General features: G+C 37.0%; 1 protein-coding gene across 2 annotated transcripts in view; it reads right to left on the reverse strand.

Moving 5' to 3' along the window:
• Positions 1-704: 704 nt before the first annotated feature.
• The window catches only part of LOC114293554 (AMSH-like ubiquitin thioesterase 3), a 64,279-nt gene continuing 38,062 nt past the window's right edge, over positions 705-26,921 (reverse strand). Inside the window, exon 7 of one of the 2 annotated variants that reach the window (XM_082909904.1) lies at positions 705-890. In XM_082909904.1, coding sequence (XP_082766030.1) covers positions 801-890 — 90 coding nt within the window. In that variant the 3' untranslated portion in view covers positions 705-800. The remainder of the gene's footprint in view (positions 891-26,921) is intronic. The other variant, XR_014357173.1, reaches the window with a different exon arrangement.

Consider the following 26,921-nt stretch of genomic DNA (forward strand, 5'->3'; position numbering starts at 1 on the left):
ATATATAATTATTATCATTGTCTTTATTTTTATATATGTGATGTCTTGGCTACATATCATTTTACTTGATTAATTTAGGAACTTCTATTAATATTTTGTTAGAATTAGTCCACCTATGTGATATATGTGGGTCCCATAAAGTTGTTAGGTTAGTTTAAACATGTATTTGGATTAGGATAGTAGAGTCCGGAATCTACTGGGGAACTCAATGTGTAGGTTTTGGTTAATATTGTATGGAACTAAGTTTTTTGTGAGTAGACTATTATAAGTAGTCATGGAGACTATCGGTTTTGGTGAGATTAAGAGGAGGATAAAATAGAGATGTAAAGGGTGACAAAAAATACTGTGAAGGCACCGTGGTTAACAAGGGCTCAACTACTCTGGAGCATGGGATTCGGGTAGTGATGTGGGTTTTGAGTGTGTTGACCATCTTACATGTATTATTTATTTTTATTCATAGTGAAGTTTCTCTCCCGTGGATGTTGGCAATTGTTGCCAATCACATAAATTTGTTTGATTGTTTTTCTCTTTGGTGTGTGCATTGTGTGCTTCCATTCACATTGGTGGGATGTGGTATAAATCTCATGTAACGCCCTCAAAATAATAACAATAAACCCATCAGATAAGACATGCGTTTACATATAAATTAATCACACTCTTATATTCATTAGAGTTCCGTTAATTAAATATTACATGTTAACCTCATAACAAAATGCCCTACGGGCTTACAGCTTTCCAAGTTAACACTTGGTTACAACAAAGAGTACTAACTCGATACACATTAAGCCCTTGGCTTGAAGTTACATATAATACATCAAAAGTAAAGCGACAAAACTATGCCCGCCACTAGCCTCCCAGCTATGTCCTTGGAGGTGGCATGCTTCCTGTACCTGAAAATGATATTCCCATATAGGGTGAGCCACAGCCCAGTAGAAATACACTAAACCAACCATGGGCAATGACTAAAACATTAGCAATTGATAGTTGGTCAACACTGATACAATCACATAAATTACATATTTATGTCAACGACTTACAAGTCCCATTTACTTTTCATTTTCCCTTTTTCAACAGATAAGCATGCTAGCTCTATCATCATTTCCACAGACATGTATAAAAACTATATCTCACATTCAGATAAGCATAAAAGCTATATCCACATTCTACAACAGATATGTATATCAACAATATCCACAGATAAGCATACAAGCTGTATCCACACTTCACAAAGATAAGCATATGAGCTCTATCTTCACTTCTCTAGACAAGCATATGAGCTCTGTCTACGGAGTTCATCCCCTATCTCCTCCAAATACCTATCCGGTTTAGAGGTACATCCCCTATCTTCCCCTAAACCGCGGAGTACATCCCCTATCTCCTCCTCTACACATAACGTATACAAACACAAAGGTTCTATATACAATCACACAATACATATAATTAATGTATTCTATCAACCGTCAAGTTCCATGACACATTTCATTGATTAGTTTCAGTTTACTTAATCATCAAGCATTGTCTACAACAATCACGACTATCCTCCACCGATAGCCCAAAGCAGTTATTTCTAAACAGAAAATAAATGCACAAATGGATATTCAATCAACATTTCATTCCTCATTTCTCACAATTAATTATCTCAATTAATTAAACAATGTAATTAGGCCATTTTCCATAATTACATTTCAACCCTTACGTCCCATTTTCATCAATGATTCAACATTAATTCCATTTTTCTATGCCAAACATGCATCTAGGTATCTTAAGAATAAAACCCCAACTTTTGTAAAATTACACAAAAGTCCCAATCTTTCACAAAATTACCAAACCGAGCCCAACATCTCAACATACCAAAATTTAAAGACAAAACCCATAGAGAGGAGTAGGTTATCCCTACCTCAAATTCGGAGCCCCAAAGGAGATGAAGACCAAAACCAAAATGCTCCAAACCTCGAAATTTTCAGATCAAAAGGAAGCTCTCGACGATCAACACAACTTTTGTGAAGACACAAGGTGAGTAAACGATCCTTACTAGATCAAATCTAAGAGAGAAGGGCCGATTTAGAGTGAGAAGCTCTGAAAATGGCTTTTTGGAAAAGTAAGAGAGAGAAGAGAAAGCAAAAAGTGATTTGAAAAGGCACAAATTCGGGACTTTAACCCAGTCTCCCGCTCGAGCGTAAAACACCCCGCTCGAGCGGCCACTCACAGACTTACGCTCGAGCGGCCAACCTCCCGCTCGAGCGTAGAATGCACTCGCTCAGCACTTTTGCAGAACCAGACCTCCGCTCGAGCTCCCAACCCTACGCTCGAGCGTACAACGCTGCACAGGAAAATACTGAAAGGGTGTAATCTCCGCTCGAGCGCCAACACCTCCGCTCGAGCGTACAGGCCAAAATCTGGGCAACTAGTTTTGGCTTCTAAACTCAACCAACCTGAAACAAAACCGCCCAACACATCCTATAACCCAATATACAAAGTAAAGAGGATGCAAACTAGAAAATAAACAACTACCAACATTCACGGACACATGTCCGGATCACTGTACAACAAGGGTAAACCCGGGATCGCTATATCTCAACATATTCTTCAAAGTTTCCCTTTATTTAGTTCAAATGCAGTCACATATTCCTTGTGGAAAGCAACCCTTTTTGTTTTTATTTTTGTTTTTTTTTCTTGACAGTCAGGTTATTGCCTATTCATTAGCATTTTATTACTGCCCCTAACAGATTATTGTACTGAGTGATAGCTTTGTGCATATCTCTGAATCATCTCATTGAACAATTCACATTTTCTAGCTTTTCAATTTCTAGAGACTCGTCATTCTCATTGAACAACCCACCCCAAACATTAAAAAAGACAGAAAAAAAAACCCTGAAGAAGGATTTTTCTGTCTCCCTCACCACGAATCATTCTTGTACGATTGTTCCTTCGTTGGGAATCTAGTGCTTGCTAGTTGAAATTGTTTCCCTCACTACCAATCATTCTTGTATGATTGTGTTCCTTAATTGATATTCTCTGACAATTTTCTTTCACATTTATCCCCCACCATTTTTTTTGTATGGAATCTTTAAAAAGATTTTGTTCAAGGACAATATTGATTCAGTGGCTCCTTTGGAAAAGGAAATTGTGTCTCGCTTTGTGTTGAACTACCTAGAGGCTGGTGGTGTTATGTGTTTTATAGTTCCCAACCTCGAAACTCGAATAATTTTTAGAGCCACTGCCGACATTTCTCATTTTGGCACCTCTTACAACTAATAATCAAAGTTTTTAAAGGCAAATGTGTAACGCGAGGCATTTTACGTCTTGTGAGGGGAGGCATAAGCCTCAAGACATTGAGGCATATGAATTTTGAATTTTAAATTTTGTATTAAAATAGTGAAAAAAATTAAAAATTAAATATGCTAGAAGTACTTTTCTCCGTAAGGCATCAAAATATTTCATTGTAGAGATGGAAGCTTGCCATCATCAAAGGTGAAATTGGCATTTTGAGCTTACGTTATCGAGCTTTTCACTCTTAGTAGCAAAAAATTCTTTCTTGGTTGACGTTTCTTGCTCAGAAACACGATTCTTGCTCAAAAACACGATTCTTAGCTCACAAGGAAGAAACCTGTAAGAAACTCGCTTCCATTGAGAAAGAAACTCACACTCAACTGAGATAGAACCTCTCAAACCTACAAATCTCAAAGAAATAAAAGAAAAACAACTCAAACTTATTGTCAACTTATTTAGGGCAAATTACATATACCTCTCTCGAGGTTTAGCTAAATTACAGATACCTCCTCCGAGGTTTATATTTTTCATAACAAATTGCCCCATGATATTTATATTTTCATAACAATTTGTCCCCCTAATTTGTTATGCAAATAATACCTTCAGAGGGGTATCTGTAATTTCTCAAACCTCAGGGGGGTATCTGTAATTTTACTAAACCTCGAGGGGGTATATGTAATTTGCCCTTTTATTTATACTTAGCAAAAACAATTTACAGCTGACATCAATCTCCAATATTAATTCATATTTTAACACATAATTATAACTAACAAACATAAACATCAGTGATCTTAAAAAGAATTCACTGCAGTGGGACTTGCATAAGTATTTTGTGCTATTTTTTTTAAATGCATTTTTATTTTCCTTTGCTTTCTATATTTTTTCTCAATCACCGTATGAAAATTTCCAGGATGACAAGATAGACCAAATCGGACATGCAAGAAGAGAGTGGTGTCAAATCAAGATCGTTCTCCTTCCATCACTGACACAGAACCAAAAGATGCTTACTTGTCACGCCCTCAAAATAATAAGTAAAACCCATCATTCTAGACATGCAACAATATACGAGAAATAAACATCTTTCTATTTATCAGAGTAATTCTTACAAAAGTATTACATGTTGACAACAAAAGTAAACGCCCTATGGGCTTACAACTTTCCAAGCCAACACTTGGTTACAAGAAATGAGTACTAACTCATATACAGATTAAGCCCTTGGCTTGAATTTACATGTAATACATCAAAGAAAGTAAAACAACAAAAGTTCTGTCTGCCTCTAGCCTCCCAAGCTATGTCCTTGGAGGTGGCACGCTACCTGTACCTGAAAATGATGTCCCATATAGGGTGAGTCACAGCCCAGTAGAAATATACTAAACCAGCTATAAACAATGACTAAAAGATTAGCAGTTGATAGATGGTCAACCCTTATACATCCATTTATCACATTACAGTTCCATGACTATCATGTCCATGTTACAGTTCACTTCCCATTTCTTATTCAACTTTGAGTTTGAAAACAAGGCTCAGTACCCTGGCCAAATCATTGGATGAAATTATAATTCATCACTAAAACACTTTTGAAATTCAGGATGGATACACATTTTGGTGCTGTATCAATAACATATAAAATCACTTCCATACATCTCAAATAATACACATTGTAGTGCTGTATTAATGAAAGAAAAACACGTTCATATGTCTCAAATAATACACATTGTAGTACTGTATTAATGAAACAAAAACACTTCCATACTTCACAAATGATACACATTTTAGTGTTGTATCAATATCAACCAATTTCCGGTTTAGAGGTCCAGCCCCTTTCTTCCAATAAACCGTGGAGTTCAGCCCCTTTCTTCTTCCACACAATACAATGTATATAAACAGTTATCATATACATATCCAATCATTCAATACACAATTTGATGTATTATACCAACGACTATATCTAATAGCACACTCAATTGATTAGTTTTAGTTTGCCTAATCATCATGCAGTGTCTACAACAATCAAGACTATCCTCCACCGATAGCCCAAAGCAGTTATTTCTAAACAGGAAATAAATGCACAAAATGGATATAATAATCAACATTTCAACTAGGTGAGCGATAGATTTATCCAACTACACCCTTTAATCCCATATCTTCCCAATTCCATTATTCTTCATTCAATTCCGCATTTATCAAAATTAATTATACAAATCAATTTATTCAAACTAATTAGGGCATTTTCCCATAATTCTCAATACCGACCCTAAGGTCCCATTTCTATCAATTTCATAACATAACTTCCATTTTCAATGTTACAAATACACATGGGTTCAATTAGTCCAAAACGCCTCTTTTATGAAAATTACATAAAGACCCCCAAACTTTCTCAAAATTACACAACAACCCCAACATATCAAAATGCTAAAATTTAAAGACAAAGCTCATAAGAAGGAGTAGGATATCCCTACCTCGAAATTAGAGCTCAAATGGAGATGAAGACCAAAAATCAAAATGCTCCAAATCGCCAAACTTTCAGATTAAAACGAAGCCCAAGTCATCCTCTACCTTTTTAACAAAGGACTTAGGGTAGATTCACACTAGAGGGAGATGAAAACCTAGAGAGAAGGTTTATAGAGAGAGAGGAAGCTCGGATCTAGGGTTTTCAAAACAAAAGAGGTGAAAAAGTGAAGTGTTTACCCGCTGCTGCCTGCTGATATACAACAGGCTCGCTCGAGCGAAGACTTGGTCGCTCGAGCGACCAGACACAAGAAACCTATCTCGCTCGAGCGAATGACGTCTCGCTCGAGCCAACAATTCAAACCCTCAGGTCTGTAACCAGACGCACGCTCGAGCGACAAAACGCTCGCTCGAGCGAAGAATAACTAGCTCGCTCGAGCCAAGAAATGCAACTCTCAGGTCCAGAACCAGACGCAGTTTCTCGCTCGATCGAAGAAACTTTGGCATGAGCCACCAGACACAAAACTCGACTCTCGCTCGAGCGAAGGATCAAATGCAAAGAGCTCGCTCGAGCGACAAACTGCTCGATCGAGCGAAGGACCAAAATTCTGGGCAGCAACCATTTGTTCCCAAACACAACCAACCTGTAACAAACCTGCCCAACACATCATGTAACTTAAATACAAAGTATGAAAGGATGTAAACAAGATATAAACAACTGTTAACATCCACAGAACCAAGTCCAGATCACTGTACAACAAGAGGTAAAACCCGGGATCGCTATATTACCAGATGCCACTATCAGATTTTGACCCTGAGTAATAGATGGTGTTCAAAGGAATCTAGGTTTGACATTAAGCAAATTAAGCACCTGGGGTTCTTGACCTAAAGATCAAAGTTTTATCTCCATTGTGATTATACTGATTTTTGGTCATAGGTGTATCAAGTAACTAGCAAATGGCTGCCCAACATATATACATAGAGCATTTAGAAATTATACCATGAATTTTGTGAACTTGTTTGAATTGATAGTTTGTTTGTTTTAGTCACAATGTGTGATTGAATCATAACTTTGGGATAAGTTTTGATTTACTTACCGTTGTGTTACCTTCAAGAGCTGCATTACCTTTCTTACCTAGAAAAGGAAGCACATATGTGCTTGTATCACTAAGTTGTAAAATTTTAGTGAAAAATTCTCATGAAATTGATTAAGGAGATATGTGAAATTTTAGAAGGTTAGTTCCCATAAAAGAAAATTTCAACATGTTTAGAATAATATATTGTTCAAATTTAATGGAGTCTTAAGGTTAATTTCATGTGCCTCCTTGAGATTTGGTAAGATAATATCTAGCCCCCAAAGGCTTCTAAGTAGGAAGGGTTGGACATGGGTGTCTCCATTGAGTCTTGTTAAAAGATAAAAGTGGGTGAAAGTAAGTGAAATATAACTATATTTTATGCATATTTTACCTAGTTTTATTTTTTATTTTTTTTAATTGCTACTCAAATTTATGATTCAAACACAACTTAAAAATATAAGTATGCTCTTTTCATGATTTGAAATAAGGACCTTTAACCATAATGCCCATGCATAACAAATTGCTTTTACATTTGAAATTTTGATTTACCAATTTCAATTATGTGCTTATCTATTAGAAGAGTCATATGGCACATGCATTGATTGATAATCCAAAAAATATAAAAATTGCTGTTTAGTTATTCATGATACTCTCTGTATATAAATATATGTATGTATATAATAACGTGGATATTAGATTTTTATCTAGAGGCTGTGTTGATGACAATGGATAAAAGGGGGATTTGGTCATAGCCCCCTCACTATCTAATTTCTCTTTCAAAAGGACAAGAATTGTATAAGTACTTTCAAAACCCCCTGATATTTTAAAACTTGTTTCTTTTACTATATTACCCTTATATCTATCAGCTCTCCTATTAAGACATTTTCACTATGTATTTCAGAGTAAAATTTTACTCTGAATGAGAGTAAAATTTTACACTCTGAAACTAAAAGTAAAATTTTACTCTGTATGAAAGTAAAATTTTACTCTGTATAAAAGTAAAATTTTACTATGAATGAGAGTAAAATTTTACACTCTGAAACTAAAAGTAAAATTTTACTATGAATGAGAGTAAAATTTTACACTCTGAAACTAAAAGTAAAATTTTACTCTGTATAAAAGTAAAATTTTACTCTGAAAAATAAGTAAACTGTAAGACTCTGAAGCTAAAAGTAAAATTTTACTCTGTATAAAAGTAAAATTTTACTCTGATTCTGTCAAATAAAAAAAACAGAGCAATAGAACCAGAGTAAAATTTTACTCTGGTTCTATCAAATGAAATTTGATGTTTACTCTGAAAAATCGATGGAACTTTGAGCTTTGAGCTTTGAGCTTTGAATCAGGCCTATAATCCTTGAATCAATCGATGTTTACTTTGAAAAACATTGAATCATGCCTATAATCTGAAAATTTTAGAGAAATCTCAATTTTTCATACCCCGGTTCTTCAGATTTTTCAGATTTTTAAAACTTTGAGCTTTCAAAAATCTATATATTCGAATTCAAATCTCAAAACACACAAACACACACACACACACACATATATATATATATATTACAGATCGGAATATGTAGATATATGTAGATATATATATATATATATATATATTCGAATTCAAATCTCAAAACACATATATATTCAAATTCAAATCTCAAAACACACAAACACACACACACACACACACACACACACACACACACACACACATATATATATATATATATATATGTATCAGTGCGATTTGCAAGTTCTCCACAGCTCCGGCCATGGAGGAAGCTAGGATTAGGAGAGAGAGACGAGATAGAAGATGAACAGTTGAAGGAGAGTTGAAGGAGGAGAGTTGAGAAGATGTAGAGAGAGATTGTGAGAACCCGAATATAAAAATTAAGTAAATAATTAAATAATAATTTTACAAATCTCAAATATTTTATTATGAATCTTTAAGTGCAAATTAAATATTATTGGAGGATCTTTTAATTAATTTTAAACCTAAAATAAATTTATGGTGAAAGTCATTGATTTAGAAGCAAGATTTATTATTAAAAAAAAAATGGAGAAGAGGGTGTGACTTGAACTCTAGACCACAAAATTAATAAGTTAGACTCTTACCATTTGAATTGCATGTAACTTATATACGTATTTTGTATATTTATCTATCTATTTGACCTATGTGTGCCCACCACTAGTATAAAATAAAATAAACACAAACCCTAACTCTTGTTATAATTGTTTTCCACAACACTAGCAGCCCTAGCAACCGTGGGTTTATGAAGGAAAGAGAGGGGTTTTTCAATCATCAAGATTATTGTTGTAGCCAAGAAGGAGAGCTTTGGGTGTGTTGTGCTGTGTGGCCTCCTAGGTTTTCTTCTCTTCTTTCTTTGTTCTTTATCCTTACTCTATGATTATTTAGTTCATTGATGGAGAGGTTGTAGGTTTATGTATTGTGTATATAGATATCCTATTAAGAAACTTGAGGAGCTAAATTTATGTGTAAAGATTGGGTGTAATTTTTAGTCCAAAAATTCTGCACATAATCGCAAACTTTAAAAATCAAGAAACCATATCAAACGGATGAATTTTAATCTGAAATTTTTATAGTAGATCAATTACATATTGAATTGCATATCTGAATTTTTTCATAATTTTTTGGAGTCAAAATCCATATAAATTGAGGTATTCAAATCTGTCCAGGAAACTAGTCTGAAACAGTAAATTCGGGAGTGTTGTTCTCTTTGGGTATAAATCCAAAAATTATCAAATTAGTGTCATTAGAACCGGTTACGAGTCTAGTTTCGTATGTTTTTGGCCTTGCATTGATTGCTTGTGTATATTAAGAGAACCGTCAATTTCTTTAAAGTGCTGCAGAAAACAACCTGTTTGGATATAATAAATTGTAGAAAATTATTTTGATAAGAAAATCAAGTGAAACCAATTGGATTTGAAACTTAGGATATATTAGTTGATATCTGGAGATTTTTGGAATTTTTCAAATAGCGTGGAGTGGGTTTTGTAATTTTCAAAGTTAGCGAATAGATTGGGAAAACTTGTTTAAAGCTCTGTTTTATCTCAAAGTCACATTTAATTAAGTTTTGACCGGAACCCATGTCTTGGGTGATTTTAGACCGTGAAGAACATGAACTTAGATAATATTTACGAGTACCGGTGAGTTGGGTTGAGCCGTGTTAGTGCACTTTAAGTTTGAGGTTACTTAGTTCCTATTCTTTAGTGTTTTTAAATTAGTAGTGACGTGTAGTTTCATACTTGGTTCAGGGCACTAGTTGGACGTTCATACTCTATTCAAGGATTATATTATTTCGGTTTCAGGTGAGTAGTTTCATGCTACGTATTTTTATAAATGTTCCCCTACCCTAAACTGTTGGAAAATTAAATTGTTGTTTCAAGACTAAACTGTTTTGATAAATTATTATATTATCAATTGAATCAAATTATTTCTGAAACATGTGTGAACTTGGCATACTGTAAACTATTTGTTTTGGTCTCATGTTTATAATGATGAACTACCATGTTTTGCAAAACTGATGTGTATTGATTATTGGGACCATGTGTGTATTTAGTCCAGGGAAATTATTCCACTGTGTGTGGTGACTCTGGCCACTAGGGAAAAGATCCGGGATGGGCCGTGATGACTCTAGTGCTCAACGATTGCAAGGAAAAGACCTTTAAAAATAACTAGGTGACCTTCAATCGGATCGTCTTTGAGAAAAGGCCCAGGTGCCACCCTGAGGATGACTCTTAGTTCGGTATTGGATCCAACGGGGCTTCTAGCCTTGAGAACTGTGTGGCAGATTATTTGTTTTTATTGGTACCCAGAAAATTATTGGTGTTCATGTTATAATCTGTTTTAAGTGGAAAATGTCGTTTATCATGTTCTTGCGAGACATGAGTATTTTAAGTGTTGAATTGTGGAACCTTCTTTTTGAAACATATTGTATTTACCAAACTGTATGCCAATCTAGTTTCTATGATATATATCTTATTTTGGAATTGAACCCTGTTTTCAAAACTGTATTTACTATCCATGTTGCTACTCACTGAGCTATCAGCTGACTTAGTTGTTTACCATTTCCAGGTGTTAGAAGGACTTAGAGTGGACTCATGGCGTAGCGGGGACTCAATTGCATGGACCTCTAGGGCATTCCTATAGTTTTGAGTGTTATGTCAAGTTTGTGCATATTTATATTTATTCTTATCAAAGTTCATTTAGGATTATTTTTGTTATGTGGGTTGTTTATATCCCATAAGTTTGGATGGTTTTTTATTACGGTTGATTTTGCCGTTTATAATTGTGCCATGTCTGGATTGAGTTTTGGTTATTTATTATTGGACTATTGTTCAGTTGTTCAATGTAATTGGATTCGTGTTTAGGCTTACGTGTGCCTTGGGCTAAGTCCATGTGGGCCACGGCCGGTCATGCCCGGATTTGGGGTGTGACAGAGATCGTCGGAGCTTAGGAATGATACAGCTCCGGCCATGGAGGAAGCTAGAGTTAGAAGTGAGAGACGAGAGAGAAGATAAATTTTGTATCTGAATTGTGTATATGTGAGGGTATAATAGTCCGATAAAATATTTAAATAATAAATTTTGTCCTTTATGCAAGATTTTATAATTATGAGGGGGTATAGAAAGTATAATTTTTTTCTTAGTCCTTCTAACAATGAAAGGAAGGTAAAGGGGGTTTATAGCCAAATTTCCCTGGATAAAAAGGTGAGGAGGGATGTTTATTTGCACTTTATGGAACTATGATTTATCTTTGGTAAAAAGTTGAAGGGCGACATTTATGAAGAATGTTAATTAAAATGAAAGAAAGTGAATTTATTTTATTTTAGTTTCTTTATCAAATCAAGTCCTATGCTTCATGGCTATCCAATATATCTATATATATTTTTTAATCCATCACTTGAATTTATTGCTCGTAAAAAACAAATTAATGAGCATAAGAGGAATAAAATAAAAAAAGAGAGAAACCCTATACATAACAAAAGTTTCTCGTTGAGCGTGAAGCCTCTTTTTACCGCAATCTTTTTAACAACCTATGCTAATTTTACATTTTATCCTCTAATTTAAAATTTTCTACTTGATGTCAGTTTTTTTTTTTTTTTTTGGACTAGTACTTGATGTCAATTTTCAATGAAATTTCTTTGTAATCTACAGACAATATGAAATATGTTTTTTTTCATTTTGTAGTATTTAATTTTGGATTTTTAGCTTTTAATTTTATCACAGATAATAAAAATTTCATTGTTCAAAAATAAATAACATAGTGAAATTTTATCATTTTCTTCAAAATTTTATATTCAATGTGAACTCTTATTGAATGGATTCGAGAAGTGTAGTCCAAAAAATATCATTTAAAAAAAAAATTTAAAAGAGTTGCAGTATTTTAAAGTTAAAAAAAAAGGGAAATTAGTTGTTTCAATAATTGGGTTGTGCGGGTTGCACGTGTTGTCCTTCTCACAGTAAAACTTATGAGCTTGTTTGTTTCTTATAAAAAAATCTTATTATAAGGGGTCTATTATAAAAAATTCCAACTTTTATTGTTCTGGCCATGTATTAAAAAAATCTCTATGGATATGAACAATATAGGGGCGTGATTGGGTTAGTTTGGTTTAAGTTGACATTAAATTTAGAATGAACTTAAATGAATCATGCACTTGAACCAAATCAATCCAATCCAAAAAAATAGTCAACCAATAATAAATAATCAAAATAAACAAGTCTTTAATATTTAAATATAACACAAATATAAAATAAATATTGTTTAATATAAGCCCACAGTTGTGAATAGTATAGTGAACTCCAACTCAAGCTTAAACACAACTAATACAAAACAAATCCAGCAATAAAATAAAATTAAGTACCGTGAATTCCAACTCTAACTTTTAATATTTTCTTCTTCCACTTCCCATTGGCCAATATCCTATTGACTGAAAGTCAAAATAAATAGTGAGAAATGATTAGTTTCAATCAAGTCCATTAGAATGGACCAATTAGGCAAAAACATGCCAATATAAATTGAATCTTATAACCAAAAATCAACCCAAACCCATTGGATTGAAGAATTGAAAACTCTAAACTAAACCAATGTATTCAAAAAATCAAACCAGTCCAATCTAAAGAGGCTGGTTTGGTTTGGTTTAGTTTTTTTATTCTATGTAATTTGTCGACCCCTAAACCAATATAAAGGCAAAAAAGCTTGGACAGATATATCAACAAATTTTATGATGAAAATTAATGAGGGGAATGTGAAAGAAATGGTGAGAGACACAACTGTGCTTTCGTCTCTTGGGAAAGGATTATAGGAAATTAAGAAATTTACCGAATGTTGACGGAAGACACATGTTGCACTTTGTAAAAATCTTCGCTCATTTCTTAGAAGCTTGTTGTTAAATGTTTCGCTCATTTCTTCAATTGTAACTTCTTGGAGGGTTTCGATGAATCTTAGGCCCTCTGGAACCATTTCCAGTCCTTGGCAATAATGAATGGTTAAAACAGAGAGATTGGGCAGGGCTCCTCTTTCCACCTCTCACTCTTTAAAGTGCATCAAACAATGGAGTTGTAGGGCTTTGAGTTGGGGGAAACCATTAGCTGAGCAAACCATTTTGTCCCCTACAAAGGCATCAAAATCTAAATTGAGGAATTGTAGGCAAAGCAGCCTGTCACGCCCTCAAAAATAAACCCATTTTATATATCATTGACATGCATTATTTAAAGAAAACACTTTAATAATTCATTATAATATCCATCAGAGTCTTACAAAAACAAAAGCATATACATGTAACATCAAAGTAAATGCCCTACCGGCTTACATCTTTCCAAGCCAACACTTGGTCACAAAGTATGAGTTCTAACTCAAATATAAATAAAGCCCTAGGCTTGAGTGTTTACATGTATTAACAATGAAAACAAATAACTAAAAGTAGTCTTCCAAAATCCAAGTCCTTCCAAGCTAAGTCCTTGGAGGTAGCTTATCACCTGAACCTGAAAATGATGTTCCCATAAAGGGTGAGCCATAGCCCAGTAGAAATATACTAAACCACATATAAGCAATGAATAAAGCAATGGCATTCAACAGATGGTTAACCAAGATAATCAATTACTTCATTTTACAGTCTCATGACACTATTGTCTAAGACTCGTTTACTTTCCAATTTTATCAACATGGCTCAGAACCTGGCCAAACTTACAACAGTGAATTACATATATCATATTCACATCCTTCCAATATCAACAAACAAATGAGACTCAAGCTCAAATCAAAACACTTCATACTTCCAGATTGATACACATTTTAGTGTTGTATCAATAAAACACTTCTATATAAATAAGCACACATAAAAGTGATGCTAATGGAGTCCATCCCCTATCTCCTCCCAAACAAAATCCGGTTTAGAGGTCCATCCCCTATCTTCCCCTAAACCGTGGAGTACATCCCCTATCTCCTCCCACACAAAAACAATGTATGCAAATGCAATGCTCAATCAATACACGTATTTTCTGTATCAATACAACAGTCAAAATCAATGACTTAACCAATGTGATTAGTTTCAGTTATTCCTAATCCACATGCAATGTCTACAACAATCACGACTATCCTCCACCGATAGCCCAAAACAGTTATTTCTAAACTGAAAATAACTATGTCAACAATTCAATAGACAAATGATTCAAATTATTCAACTATGCCATTTAATCAATGAATTCCCCAATTCCATGAATTTAACCATCTTTTCCCAATTCCATGAATTTAACCATCTTTTCCCAATTCCATGAATTAATTATACAAATTAATTTAATAACACAACTAGGGTTTTTCCCAAAATTTACCAAAGTATCCCCAACATATCAAAATACCAAAACTTAGAACAAAACCTATACAATGGAGTAGGAAATCCCTACCTCGAAGAAATAGCCCCAAAAGAGAAGATGGAGATGAATACCCAAATACCAAAGTGCTCCAAATCACCAAATGTTCAGATTAAATGGAAGCCCTCGACTCACTCTATCTTTTTAATGAAGGATCTAGGGTAGAAACACACCCTAAGTAGATCAAATCTAAGAGAGAAGGTGAGTAGGGAGAGAGAGAAGTCGAACCTAGGGTTTGGGATCAAAAAGAAGATGAAAAAGACTGATCAAATCCCGCTACTGCGTATATAAACTGGACAGGCTCGCTCGAGCGAAGACTTGGTCGCTCGAGCGACCAGACACAGAAAAGCTACGCTCGAGCCAAGGGAGCCTTGCTCGAGCCAACAACACAAAAGCTCGGTCGAGCGAAGAACTCAAACCCTCAGGTCTGTAACCAGACACACGCTCGAGCGAAGGAACTATCGCTCGAGCGAAGAACGAACTAACTCGCTCGAGCGAATAAAATCTCGCTCGAGCCAAGAATGCACAGCTACAGGTCCAAAATCAGACACAACCTCTCGCTCGAGCGACCAAACCCCGGCTCGAGCGAAGAACCAAAAATAACAGCTCGCTCGAGCGACAAACTCCTAGCTCGAGCGAAGATCCAAAATTCTGGACAACAACACTTGGTTTCTAAACCCAACCAACCTGAAACAAACCTGCCCAACGCATCCATTAAGTCCAAATGAAAAAAAAATAAGGGACAACAACAACAATTATACAATGATAGAGTCTACGGAACCTAAGTCCGGATACAATAATCAAATGGGAAAAGACCGGGGTCGCTATAACCTCCCCCCCTTAAAAGAATTTCGTCCCCGAAATTAAGCATAAGTTTATAAAAAAAAAAAAAAAAAAAAAAAAAAAAAAAAAACAAGTTTTTCTCAATTCCCAAAGATATTATATAACAATAATAAACAGCTTGACCCAATACTGGTCACTTATCTCTTTATCAAGAGGCATCTCACAACATATATATAAAACAACATATATTTCAACTTGTATCAATATTATGCATTATTCCTCTCAAGGTTAATAATTCCCATATCATATTCAATCGCATGATATATACAACCCATTCGACAATGTACTTAATAGATACAATGTTACACTAAACTTCTATAATGAAGCAAGTTTGAAGATACAACCATTTACCAACACAAACTCAATGTTGTACAACTTAAGACATATATAAAGCTCTTAAGTTCAACCATATAACAGAATCTAATTATAAGATTACAATTCAATAAACATGTCCGGATATTTCTGGCGGACTTCTAATTCACGTTCCCAAGTGGCTTCCTCCACTCCGTGATGTTTCCACAAAACTTTGACCAAAGGGATGGTTTTGCCTCGCAAAACTTGATCCCGCCTATCCAAGACCCGAACCGGTCTCTCCTCATACGAGACATCCTCATCAATCACTAAATCGGTCCAATCCAACACATGTGATGGATCCGGCTCATACTTCCGAAGCATACTCACATGAAACACGTCATGTACTCCGGACAACTGCGGCGGCAAAGCTAAACGATAAGCAGCCTCGCCAATCCTCTCAAGGATCTCAAACGGACCAATGAACCGAGGGGACAACTTCCCACTCTTCCCAAACCTCATCAAACCCCGTCTAGGTGATATCTTCAGAAAGACATGATCACCCACCTCAAACACCAAAGGTCTCCTCCTACGGTCGGCATACGATTTCTGACGACTCTGAGCTGTAACAAGCCTCTTACGAATAAGCTTAACTTTCTCCGTCGTTTCCCTCACCAACTCCGGACCCAACAGAGGTGCATCACCCACCTCGGCCCAACACACAGGAGATCTACACGGTCGGCCATACAAGGCCTCAAATGGTGCCATACCGATACTAGACTGGAAACTGTTGTTGTAGGCAAACTACACCAACGGCAAGTGCCTCTCCCACGACCCACTAAAGTCTAGAACACAACCCCGAAGCATATCCTCAAGGATCTGAATAGTACGCTCGGACTGTCCGTCAGTCTGAGGATGATAAGTCGTGCTAAAGGTCAACTTAGTGCCCAAGGCACTCTGCAAACCCTGCCACAACCTGGCGGTAAAACGAGGATCTCTATCTGAGACGATCGTCACTGGGACCCCGTGCAATCTCACTATGTCCCGAATATACAAGTCGGCAAGATGATCTACCGAATCTCTCACGCGCATAGGAATAAAGTGCGCCGACTTAGTCAACCGGTCTACAACCACCCAAATAGCATCACTACCCCGCTGAGTCCTCGGAAGACCTACAACGAAGTCCATAGTGACATGCTCCCACTTCCACTCGGCAATAGGCAAGGGTTGCAACAAACCCGCTGGCCTCTGATGCTCGGCCTTCACTTGCTGGCAAGTAAGGCACTTAGATACGAAAGCTGCCACATCTCTCTTCATACCCCGCCACCAAAACTGGCGACCCAAATCCCGATACATCTTAGTGCCTCCCGGATGCACCGCAAGGCGTGAATGATGAAAATCTCGGAGTACCTCCTCTCGACAAGACTCTGGCACAAACAGACGGTCTCGGTATCTCACACTCAAGTCAGAATACACCGTCAAACCCTTCTCAACCTTCCCACCGGAAATCTTCTCACGGAGAGATTCTGCCTCAAAGTCGCCTCTCTGAGCCTCTAACACTCGAGTCACAAGTGTAGGCTGTGCAACAACAGAAAACAAGGCCGCAGCCTCAACAGATTCGCCCAGAAGTAAATCAAACTCCCCAAGTGCACCCAACATCTCCCATTCTCGGATGGCTATACTAGCTATGTCACCAATAGGTTTCCTGCTAAGGGCATCCGCCACCATATTGGCCTTTCCCGGATGATAATGCAACTCAAAGTCATAATCCTCTATAAATTCCATCCACCTCCTCTGCCTCAAGTTCAAGTCTTTCTGTGTAAACAAATATTTCAGACTCTTATGATCCGAGAATACCTCAAATTTCTCACCATAAAGATAATGCCTCCAAATCTTCAAGGCAAAAATCACAGCTGCTAACTCTAGATCATGCGTAGGGTAATTCTACTCGTGAATTTTCAACTGACATAAGCCATAGGCAACTACTTTCCCCTCTTGCATTAACACACAACCCAGACCCTCTCGTGAGGCGTCACAATAGACTGCATATCCCAACCCTCTCTCCGGAATAATCAATACTGGAGCGGTGGTTAGTCTAACTTTCAACTCCTGAAACGACTTTTCACAAGTCTCACTCCATACAAATTTGACTCCCTTCCGAGTCAGTCTAGTCAACGGTGATGCTAACCGGGAGAAATCTTTCACAAACCGACGGTAATACCCAGCTAATCCCAGAAAACTGCGGATCTCAAACACACTCTTAGGCTGTGCCCAATCCTGCACTGCCTCAACCTTGGATGTATCAACAGACACTCCTTCCCCGGATACCACATGGCCTAAGAATTTGACTTCCCTCAACCAGAACTCACACTTCCCAAACTTGGCATACAGCCTATGGGCTCTAAGTAACTCAAGCACCACCCTCAAGTGTGCCTCGTGCTCCTCCTCAGAAGGCGAATAGATAAGGATGTCGTCCACAAAAACGACTACAAACCGATCCAAAAATTCCCGGAAGATCCGGTTCATCAAGTCCATAAAGACTGCCGGTGCATTGGTGAGTCCGAATGGCATCACCAGAAACTCATAATGGCCATACCGCGTACGGAATGCCGTCTTCGAAATATCGACTTCCCTGACCCTCAACTGGTGGTAACCTGATCTCAAGTCTATCTTAGAGAAACAACGGGAACCCTTCAACTGGTCAAACAGGTCATCTATACGGGGCATAGGGTACTTATTCTTGACCGTAGCCCGATTCAACTTTCGGTAATCTATACAAAGTCTCAAAGCACCACCTTTCTTTTTAACAAAGAGGGCCGGTGCTCCCCACGGCGAAACACTAGGACGTATAAAGCCCTTATCTAGCAACTCCTGGAGTTGGATCTTCAACTCAACTAACTCGGCTGGGGCAAAACGATAAGGTGCCATGGAAATCGGCGCCGTGCCGGGCACTAGGTCAATAGAGAACTCAATCTCCCGATGCGGTGGCAAACCAACAAGATCCTCGGGAAAGACATCTGAGTACTCACAAACCACCCTTGGCAACACAATCTGAGTTTCATCATCCTCACTAATCGAAAGGTTAGCAAGTAGACCACTAAGCTCACTCCGTCCTCGCGGAACATACCCCGGTGGCAACACATCACCAACCCGGTCCCCCAGAAAATGAAAATGCTCTCCGCTCACAGTACAACAAGTGACCCTCTGGCGGTAACAATCAATAACTGCCCGGTATGACGATAACCAGTCCATACCCAAAATAACATCGAAACCTCTCATAGGCATAACTACAAAGGAAAATGGGATTCTATGATAATCAACCTCTATATCACAACCCCTAACACCTTGTTTCAAAATCAATTCACCCCCAAGAGGTGACACTACACAAATAGGAGATGCTAACTGTGTTAACTCCAACTCCAAAACAGATGCAAATGCAGCAGACACAAAGGAATGAGATGCACCCGTATCAATCAAAACATTAGCAACCGAGTTGCAAAACAAAAAGGTACCTCTCACAACTGATGGTGCTGGCACGAGATCCTGCGCGGTAACAGCATACACGAGCCCAGACGACCTCTGATCAACCTGCTCACCCCTAGGAGCATAAGATTGCTGCACTGACTGGGACGATGAAGCCCCCTGATTGGCCCTCGAGGCCTGACCTGACTGAGCTGGCTGCTGACCCTGAATCTGCCTCAAACCAGATGCACCAGGTGTGCCACCCAACTGAGGGCAATACCTCTTCATATGCTCTGGCTGACCACACTGATAACACGAGAGTGGCTGGCCTCTACCCTGACTCTGGCTCTGAGATCGAGCCGAAGAAGATGCTGCTCTCTAAACTCCTCCCCTCTGAGGACAAACTGGAGACTTGTGGCCCAGCTGGCCACACTTGAAACAGGTAATGTCTCCCTGACTGCCTTTCCCCGAACTAGCACTCGATACAGGAAAAGTCGATCTAGAAAAACTACCCTGAGACTGCTGAGGATTAAAACCCTTCTGTCTCCTACCATCACTCTGACCATCCTGACTCCTCTTGGAGCCCTTCTGTCCTTCCTCCTCCTCCTGCATCATGATTTCCATATGGGCTGCAGCATCAACCATACGCCCATAATCCCGAATCATAGTTCCCCCAACTCTCAGCTTGAGTCCACGCCTCAACTTCTTCTCAAACTCGATACAACGGCGTTCCTCAGACGCCACCAACTCAGGTGCAAACCTGGACAAGCTAGTGAATGCAGCCTCAAACTCGGCCACTGAAGAACTTGACTGCTTAAGCTGACAAAACTGGTCTCGCAGCTTCTCCCTAACTGCTGGAGATAAGAACTTCTCCTGGAAGGCATTCACAAAAGCCTCCCACGTACCTCCTATACGACCCTTAGTAAACTTCCACCACTGACCCGTATCCCCCTTCAACTGAAAAGATGCCAAGGTCACTTTCAACCCTTCGTCTTCGATGCCAAGCATCTCAAACGTCTTCGTTGTCTGTTCGAGCCATTCATCTGCCTTAAGCGGCTCTTTAGGATCACCCACAAATTCATCCGGATTAGACCGGAAGAACTCCCTCTTCAGAAAGGCAGGTCCTGCATCCGCAACAACAACCTGGGCTTGATTCTCAGCTCTGAGAATGCCTACTGACTCCCTGAATGCCCCTGCTATCTCTCGGGCTAGAGCGCCCATAGCCTGCTGGCCTACTGGCTCAGCCACGTTGGCCTAGCCAATTCCCTCCTGAACTACCGGTATCTCCTCTGGCACAGGCACCTCCTGCCTACCCGGCCTACCACGCCTACCGCGTCCTCGTCCTCGTCCTGACATCCTAATAAAGGAAACAAAGACATTAGCACATTAATAAATGTGCCGAAACTAAACACTCGTGTCCTAATGCATGGGACAACAATAATTCATTCCACGTAAGCACATAATCACATAAGCACCTACGAATTTCATTTCCAGAATAATGATAGTCCCAATGCGTTACTATAGTTCCGGTTGGAAGCAGCAGTGATCAAGTGCCTTTCCAACAAGACTACTAGAAACTCAAGGGTCCAATCAACATCCTAGAAACTACATTCCATACCCACATAATCACATAAACATGTTATCACATAAGCATATAAGATTACACTAAGTCTCTATCAAACGAGACGAACCCAATGTGATACTAATCACTTCCCACGTACCCAAAGTATTCAAACCCGGTACGCTCTGATACCAAGTTGTCACGCCCTCAAAAATAAACCCATTTTATATATCATTGACATGCATTATTTAAAGAAAACACTTTAATAATTCATTATAATATCCATCAAAGTCTTACAAAAACAAAAGCATATACATGTAACATCAAGGTAAATGCCCTACCGGCTTACATCTTTCCAAGCCAACACTTGGTCACAAAGTATGAGTTCTAACTCAAATATAAATAAAGCCCTAGGCTTGAGTGTTTACATGTATTAACAATGAAAACAAATAACTAAAAGTAGTCTTCCAAAATCCAAGTCCTTCCAAGCTAAGTACTTGGAGGTAGCTTATCACCTGAACCTGAAAATGATGTTCCCATAAAGGGTGAGCCACAGCCCAGTAGAAATATACTAAACCACATATAAGCAATGAATAAAGCAATGGCATTCAACAGATGGTTAACCAAGATAATCAATTACTTCATTTTACAGTCTCATGACACTATTGTCTAAGACTCGTTTACTTTCCAATTTTATCAACATGGCTCAGAACCTGGCCAAACTTACAACAGTGAATTACATATATCATATTCACATCCTTCCAATATCAACAAACAAATGAGACTCAAGCTCAAATCAAAACACTTCATACTTCCAGATTGATACACATTTTAGTGCTGTATCAATAAAACACTTCTATATAAATAAGCACACATAAAAGTGATGCTAATGGAGTCCATCCCCTATCTCCTCCCAAACAAAATCCGGTTTAGAGGTCCATCCCCTATCTTCCCCTAAACCGTGGAGTACATCCCCTATCTCCTCCCACACAAAAACAATGTATGCAAATGCAATGCTCAATCAATACACGTATTTTCTGTATCAATGCAACAGTCAAAATCAATGACTTAACCAATGTGATTAGTTTCAGTTATTCCTAATCCACATGCAATGTCTACAACAATCACGACTATCCTCCACCGATAGCCCAAAACAGTTATTTCTAAACTGAAAATAACTATGTCAACAATTCAATAGACAAATGATTCAAATTATTCAACTATGCCATTTAATCAATGAATTCCCCAATTCCATGAATTTAACCATCTTTTCCCAATTCCATGAATTTAACCATCTTTTCCCAATTCCATGAATTAATTATACAAATTAATTTAATAACACAACTAGGGTTTTTCCCAAAATTTACCAAAGTATCCCCAACATATCAAAATACCAAAACTTAGAACAAAACCTATACAATGGAGTAGGAAATCCCTACCTCGAAGAAATAGCCCCAAAAGAGAAGATGGAGATGAATACCCAAATACCAAAGTGCTCCAAATCACCAAATGTTCAGATTAAATGGAAGCCCTCGACACACTCTATCTTTTTAATGAAGGATCTAGGGTAGAAACACACCCTAAGTAGATCAAATCTAAGAGAGAAAGTGAGTAGGGAGAGAGAGAAGTCGAACCTAGGGTTTGGGATCAAAAAGAAGATGAAAAGGACTGATCAAATCCCGCTACTGCGTATATAAACTGGACAGGCTCGCTCGAGCGAAGACTTGGTCGCTCGAGCGACCAGACACAGAAAATCTACGCTCGAGCCAAGGGAGCCTTGCTCGAGCCAACAACACAAAAGCTCGCTCGAGCGAAACAAAACTCGGTCGAGCGAAGAACTCAAACCCTCAGGTCTGTAACCAGACACACGCTCGAGCGAAGGAACTATCGCTCGAGCGAAGAACGAACTAACTCGCTCGAGCGAATAAAATCTCGCTCGAGCCAAGAATGCACAGCTACAGGTCCAAAATCAGACACAACCTCTCGCTCGAGCGACCAAACCCCGGCTCGAGCGAAGAACCAAAAATAACAGCTCGCTCGAGCGACAAACTCCTAGCTCGAGCGAAGATCCAAAATTCTGGACAACAACACTTGGTTTCTAAACCCAACCAACCTGAAACAAACCTGCCCAACACATCCATTAAGTCCAAATGAAAAAAAATAAGGGACAACAACAACAATTATACAATGATAGAGTCTACGGAACCTAAGTCCGGATACAATAATCAAATGGGAAAAGACCGGGGTCGCTACACAGCCTCTCCAATGTTGGCATAGGGTCTTCTTGAAGTTTACATGAGCACAACTGTAACTTGATGATGCTGCGAGAGAAATCTTGTTACTCTGGTAACTCAGGAATAAATCCAAATATAGACAATTTGTAAAGATGGCGACACCCTAACAGTTGTTTGAGAATAGTCAACTCTTCTCTTCGAAGGAAAAATAAACTGATAAGGATGTTTGTCGGAGATAGCTGGCACTGATGTTTAGGTAGTCGATGAATGCCACAAAGTCCTGACTGTTGTCTGTCTCCGAGAAAGTTGCCTCTAGTTGCCGAAGATTGATTAATTTGAACAGATCATTGACATCACACCCCCATATGTTGAACCCTTCGAATGCCTCGAGGTTGCTTAACTCATCCAATTTGAATTTGTTTCTGAAATTATAGTTCGAAAAAATAAACAAATGCCTCATTCCTTCCATTGAATGTAAGACTATTTCTTCACCTAAGTTGAAATTGCAACCTCGTAAATCCAAGGTTTGCAAGTATTTCAACTTGCAGATGGACGAATGCCATTTCGGTATGAAACAACTTCTAAAACTCAAGTATCTCAATCTAATTAGGTTACCTATTGATTTGACTGACTTTTCATCAAACTTAAATCCTTCAAGATCAAAATTCCTAAGCAATTTGAAGTGCTTGAAATGGGATTTGGAACTTTATTGAAGACTTGTTGTCACGTCTTGGATTGCAGAACAATATTGATCTTAGTTGTTTAGTTGTCCCCAAGTCAGGGAGGACAACTCTTTTGAATCATCTCAAGAAAATCATTCATTTTTGCCTCTGATAAACACAGATCCAGCATAAGGTCATGAATGCGGCAATAATCGATACTTTGAGTATGCTTTTGTACTTGTACTTGAACCATGCACCTCTGAGCGAGCGCACCCAAGTAACGTTTTGCCACATCCATTATTGTTTCATCCCCCATTCTCTCACCATCTACAATTATACCTTCACCTATCCACAAGTGTTAGTCTTTTTGCATGTATCTCAGAATTCTCCGGAAAGTGACCAAAATATAGAAAACATAGCTTCAATCGATAAGACAAATCGTGGTAGCTTAAAACTAATACCTTTGATACTCCAGCGAAGGCGCTCCATTTATACGAACATACATTTTGGTATACCATCTCCCATTCCTTTAATGTATGCTTTGCTACCAAAAGTCCACCAAGCATAATGATTGCTAACGGTAAACCACCACACAGCTTTACCATTTCCCTCCCTAATGCCTCCATATTTGTATCAAGCACTCCGGAGTCTTCAAAAGCAACAAAATGCAAAATTTAAAAACAACAAAAAATAGATTACTGCCTAGAGACTATAAAACAAAAATGAAAATTTTAATGAATGCATGCGTGAATAAGCAATAAAAAAGAAAAATTTGCTTACTTTTTTGAGAGCCAAATCAAGTTTTTTAGCATGGGCCTTTTATACATAGATAGATAGATAATTTCAAAGCGAGCTTGTAATATGGACTAATTTTTAAACACTTTTTTTTTTTTTTTTTTTTTTTTTTTTTTTTGCAAAATCAAATCGGTTGATAATTTAAATTTTATTTAAAATTTTTGAATTTCCGTATTCTCAAGTATAAAACTCAAAATATTAGTTATAAAATTACTAATCAAACTTGCATAATTCAATTTAACAATCAAATCCATTGAATCATTCTTGTGACAAGTTGACCAATGGTGCGATTTAATAAATTTCACTGTTAAAAGTTTATTTCCTCAGAAACAACTGTAGCAGGTATAGTCAATAACATTCTATACACAAACTATATATTTGGAAAATAATCATCCATTAGTTTTAAATAATTTACTACATCAATGAGCTTTTTTGTTTCTATTTACGGGATAGGTTTTTAAAAACTTTTTTTCAACCAATTTTTGGGGTCCAAAATAGCCGTTCTCTCAACTTTGCCTCAAAGCCAAAGCTGTTTACATTGATACTTGCATCTTTTCAATGAAAGGTACTATATCAACAAAGAAGAAGAAAAAGGATTTCTCAAATTCATGCAGGGATTTGGCGCAGAGAGAAGGATGTTAGGGGGGGCAAGAAGTGAATTGTGGCCTTGTTTGGGAATTGACTATTTTAGTTGATTTTGAATTTTTTTATGAAAAAATGTATTAAAAAAAAATAGAGAGGGTAGTGTATGTACCCCTAACCTTCCTTTTAGATTCCATTCTCAGCGCTAGTATTACAAAGTTGTCACATGTAACTTAAGTTATTCAAATTTTAATGAATAATTAGTGGCTTGTCTTAGAGTATTATGTGTCATTGTCTATATGATATTTCAAATTAATTACATAGCAAAAACTTTTATGAATTGAACATGCTAACTCATCTTTGTGAGGTAGTTAGGAGACAAATGATGACTACTTACTGTGTGTTGTGGTTTCTCATTGGCAAAGAGTGGATCATGTAGATAACGTAGTTACTCTGGAAGTATTTAATAATTTTTAGCTCTAGAGACTCATTCACCCAGCTAAACAGAGGTATTTGTATAATTTTTTTAAATTAAAAAGTTTAACTGTGTAATTTTATAGTTTAAGAGGACACTAATATCCAGTACTAATTCACGAGATGTTATTATAATTAACACTAAGACTTCGTTTGGTTTAGTTTTTAAAAAGAGTTTTGAGTTTTGAGATGTATTTTGAAAGATAAGTTGTTGAAAAGAGTTTTGAAAATTAAAAATTTGTTTAGTTATGTGGGATGATTTGTAGTTTTTATTTATTTTTTTGTAATTGAATAGATGGGTGTGAGAGAAAATTTAATTGATTGATATATAGAATGTGAGAGAATGAAAGAGGAGAAAGGAGAGAGGAGAGAGAAAAATTAATTGATTTATTAACAAAAAAAGAGAAGCAGCGAGGAGAGAGAAAAAATAATTTTAAAAAGAATTTTGAAAATTAGCAAACCAAACATGTTTTTTGATTTTTTGATCCAAAACTTAATTTAAAAACAAAACCAAACGATACCTAAATCTTTTAGCATCCAATTATGTTGGGGTTTTTTTTAGATTAATAAATTACATAAAAGAAGTAGCTTTCTTTCTAAGTGGAATGCTTGGAAAGTGCTATTTTATAATTAATTTATGCAAAATACTTAATCAGAATAATATGATAGTTGTATTTTTGAAATAAAGGCCACTGAGGGAAAATTCTACTTTCGAGGTTTGTATCATATGCTCCACTTATAATTTTTGTGATATTATTATCTATTGTGTTGTTTGTTATAATTTGATTACGACTTGGTTATAATTCATCATTGTGTTAGTTATGACTTATTGTGATGTTGATTGTGATGTTGATTATGACATTATTTTAGATATGATTCAAAATGTCTTTGGTTATACCATATGTGGTATTTAGTTATGACTCTTTTTTTATTTTATTTTAATTATGATTGAAAATAATCTAGTTATCACAATTTGTATAACCAAAATTACAAATGTCATAACTTGCATATAGACCCATCTAGTAAGTCTTTTGATTTTAATTAATGGGAAACACTATGGTACACACCCATCAAATGGTGTGTACCATATGCACCTTATAACTAAAGAACAAAATGGTATAACTTCATAAGAAAATTGTATAACTTCATATTTTCTGAGTCATAACTAAAAAAAAGAAATTTTGTCATAACTAAACACAATATGCGGCATAACTAAAGAACTTATGAATCATAACTAAAGAAGAAAATGATATAATTAGGAGTGCATATGGTGCACTTCTTTTAAAGGTGTGTTTGTTAGAATTTCTCTAAATTAAGACTTAAATATGTCACATCATAT

The sequence above is a fragment of the Camellia sinensis genome, chromosome 15 (genome assembly GCF_055761805.1).
Source record: "Camellia sinensis isolate YWXY chromosome 15, ASM5576180v1, whole genome shotgun sequence".
NCBI classification, from domain to species: Eukaryota; Viridiplantae; Streptophyta; class Magnoliopsida; order Ericales; family Theaceae; genus Camellia; species Camellia sinensis.